At 30.4% G+C, this 4306-nt stretch overlaps 1 protein-coding gene across 1 annotated transcript in view; it reads right to left on the reverse strand.

Moving 5' to 3' along the window:
- Positions 1-2147, reverse strand: part of tnni4a (troponin I4a) — a 9482-nt gene extending 7335 nt beyond the window's left edge. Inside the window, exon 1 of the mRNA XM_073838491.1 lies at positions 2055-2147. Coding sequence (XP_073694592.1) covers positions 2055-2147 — 93 coding nt within the window. The remainder of the gene's footprint in view (positions 1-2054) is intronic.
- Positions 2148-4306: the final 2159 nt, after the last annotated feature.

The following is a 4306-nucleotide window of genomic DNA, read 5'->3' on the forward strand; positions in this document are numbered from 1 at the left end:
AAAACACTTTGAAGAACAACTAGATTCATATATTTTACAGAAAATGTGAGTGTTGCATAAAATGAATTTTAGATGTTGCCAGGGCTTTATTATGCAGTTGCTATGGCATTCTAGGATGTTTTGAGTGGTTGCCAATATTACAGTCACAGTTCTAAATTTTATTTTCAAATTTGAATTAATTGGTTACAGTTAGATGCAGTTGCAATTGTATTATTAACAAACAAAACAAAAACAAAAAGTAATAATTCATAATAATTCAACTAAATATCATAATTTGGTGTTTTTTAAATTTTATTTTTAGAAATTACATAAGTATTTCATAGCAAATAAATTAAATAAATAGATAAGATTGTAATATTTCAGAAATGTGTATTATTTGTATTTATGAGTTTAAGAAAGACTGGAAAGAAAAAAAAAACTTTTTAAGAATTTTTTTAATTAAGAAATTTTTAATTCAGCAATGTTATTTGATTTTTTATATTTATATATCTAAATTTTATCATTTTAGTTTTTAATTGTTTTAGTTTTATATTTTCCATTTTCATTGTAGTTAAAATGTTAGTAATTTTGTAGTGTATTTTTGTTCTTTTATATTTTTATGTCTATATAATTTTCATTACTTTTTCTTTCAGTCTTTTTCTTTTAATTTTATTAATATTTAGAATTTTTTATTTTATAATTTATAAAATGTATGTTTTATTTTTACATTTTACATAGTTTATATATATATATATATATATATATATATAATTGATTAAATTATGGAATTTATAATTTATATAATTTATTCAATTTTTTTTTTATGTTTATTTTATAATGTTGGTTACATTTAAATATTTTGTCTTTTTTATGACTATATAATTTTTATTACTTTTTTCTTTTAGTTTTATTAATATTTATAATTTTTTAATTACATATATATATATATATATATATATATATATATATATATATATATATAATTTATTACATTTATGTACTTTTTAAAAATATATTTATTTTTTACTTTACATTTTAATTGTTTTTTATATTTTGTATATATGTATATATAATTTATTTTTAAAAACATTTATTTTATAATTTTACATTTAATTGTCTTATTTTTATATATTTATATATATTTTTATATTTTTTATATTACTTTTAGTTTTTAAAACTAAAGAAAATATAATCTCAAAGCAGTTGTTTTAGTACTATTGAGATACTTTTATAGTTGTGTGTATTATTATTTATTTTTATATTTTATAATTTTACATTTTAATAGTTTCATTTTTTTCAATTTTCATTTTAGTTAAAATGTTAGTAATTTTGTCATGTATTAAACTAAATTAAAAATGAGACATGTTGCCTGGCATCTAGCTGATATAAGAAGTTGTTTAATATTTTATTTCAGTTCATGTACATTTTACTACAAGTAACAATTCTTTATGGTTTTAATTTTTCAGTTTTCCATTTGGTGTCACTTTTACTTTTAACTCTTGACTCACAGTTTATAATCATAGCCTGGTGTAAATAAGCCATTTTAAAGGAGCATGACATTGACATGGTCAACAGTCTAATAAAGATAACACTTACCCCTCAGACATGGCTGCAATTCACTATGTGACCTGAAAGAGAGCCAAAATAATTGCGGTCACTTCTCAGCACTTCATCATTCATATCTGTACACGTCAGGCATCACTAGTCAAATGCCAAACAACTGTCACGGATTAAGACTGACGCCACTGTCAAGGGTCGCTCCTAAAAAAAAAGCGTGTTTAAATGCATTAAATAAACCCGCCGTCCTTTGACATCAAACGCCACAGATCCACTAATGCAATTCTGATATGCATTCGGGCATTTAGGGTTACCGGACATTGGGTTTCGGCTTTAATACCGGTCATTGGCGTGACTCAAACACGGAAGAACCGTGACCTTTACTCCACCAATATAACCAAACCATTTCTCTGTGTGCATCAGCCATTTTCTCAGGTCTTCAAAGATACATTCATTACGGCTTGCGCTTCAAAGAAATCGGGGTCTTGGCATTTTGCCCCCGTGGAGAAAACACTGACCTTGACGGTCTCATTGAACTCTGTGAGCAGGGGGTTAATGGGGTTCTTCTGGGGGAAATGGTGTTGAGGGATGAATTTTGAGGCGGAAAGCATGTGGATAGGAATGGTAGACACTGTTTTAGTGTGAATGCAACCCTGTCATCTAATGAGGATAAATCTGGTGCATGGAATGAGTCAGATGCAAGACATCAAAATAAAGACACTTGGAGTATTGGTAGTAAACACTCAACAGCTCGTTGGCTGTAGTCCTGCAAATGTTAACGTCCTTGATATATCTGGCATAACTTTGGCAAGAAACAATGGAGTCATTGACCTGACATTCATATTTGACATTCTACAGGACTTATGTATGGCAATACACAGGAGTAAACAGTACTTTAGCATTGCATTACCAAGGGAAAAAAGTCCTATTTTTATTTCACTGTGACTTTTTTCCTCCTACAAATCTTAATTTACTTACGTACAAGTCAATTTTGTCTTGTGAATTTTCCTTAAAATTAATTTCAAACTAAATCCAAACTAAATTTAAATTTTACTACCTTCATTTTTTATTTAGACAGCCCTGGCAATATATATTGCATTACAATAAATGGAATAAAACAATAAATAAATAAATTTATTTACATTTTGCTTAACAAACTGTTGTATTTTTATTTAATTATTTAATTTATTTTTACAAAGACCCCTCAAATAAGCAATCAAGTGTAATTAGGCACCAATATGGTCAGTCTTATCAGTAACCACCATTTTAATTAATAATTTATCATTTAATTTACAATTTAGAATTCATAATAAATTTTAATTTGTTTCCTTTTTTATATAGGCACCTCTGATGAATAAATATATTTAAATAAATACATTTGTAGTACATTTTTAAATAAATAAATATATAATTATATACATTTTTAAGTAAATAAATAAATACATTTAATAAATTATTTAATAAATAAATCAAATAATACCTTCACTTTTTATTTAGACATCCCTGGCAATCTATTTTGCATTCAAAAAAGGATTTGGTAGGGGAAAAAATATATAAATGCATAAACGCAATTACATTTTGCCTTACAATGAATGAGTTAATAAGCAAGTTTGTGATGGTGTAAAGCCGCAACACCTGGTCATTTCTGACAGACTTATATACAGTTACAACCATCCAAGTCCATCAGGAATATTGTTCCAGTCATCACCTGTCATTCACCTCACGATATCCCACACAATTAGCATCACTAATCATGCCGAAAACATGCGAAAATAAACAAAAACTCAAGCAGCAGAAGTGAACGACCCTTCCATTTGCTCAAATCAAAAGACTCTTCAAGCGCTCTTTGCTCTCTAACTTAAAAGACCTCTGAAGTGGACCTTTCATTTCCACGGCAGACTGTTAGACATGACCAAAAAAAAAAAAAAAAAGCATTGATACAGGGCTCTTACCTTTGAAGAGGAGACCAGGAGCGTGAAAAAAGAGGAGTGATGGTACAGAGAGAGACACGCCGTAGTGTGATTTTCAACGATTGATCCATGCCTCACCTCTCACATGTGAATGGCCAACCAAAATAACTCACAGCACAGCGCCTCCCATGAATGCCAGCTTTTGGCACACCGTTGTTCTGGAATTGGACAAACACAACATTAAATGGCTGATCTGGGAAAGAAAATGCTATAGGTTTTGAATTACAATTCATATATTCAGGTGATTAGGATTCCCACAGCCACCCCAAAGACAACAAAGGCTCCGATTGTCCTACGGTCAGATATAATGCACATAATAGTTTAATTGAGCATTTTATAGTCTCACGCTATAATTCACCAAGGCTCGGAGGGCCTGAATTTCAAATGAGAGTCGAGCGTGGCATTAATTACAGGTGAATATCACCTCGAGACTGCTGGGAAGAACGTGAAAATGGATCATAGCATTTAAGTCATAAAAACAGAAAGAGACAAGCCATTTATCTCCATATCGGGGTCAAAAGGGCAACTTTTGGTCTAAAAGCCTCGGATCGATCAACGCATGACCCCATAATGCACTGATCAAGGTTTTCATGGTTCAGTGAGGGACTGGGAGACAATCCGGATTTGTCTTTTACGCATATAAAGAGGGGACGGTGGAAGGACATACACCTTTGGTGGAATCTGGAGTATGAAAGGGGCAGCTGTCGACAGGCACTGCGAGATGGAGCGGACACAAGCGTCCCATGACGCATTGCTCATTCGCTTGTGTTGGTGAGTAGAATACATGTGCGCTGCAGCAC

The sequence above is a fragment of the Garra rufa genome, chromosome 4 (genome assembly GCF_049309525.1).
Source record: "Garra rufa chromosome 4, GarRuf1.0, whole genome shotgun sequence".
NCBI classification, from domain to species: Eukaryota; Metazoa; Chordata; class Actinopteri; order Cypriniformes; family Cyprinidae; genus Garra; species Garra rufa.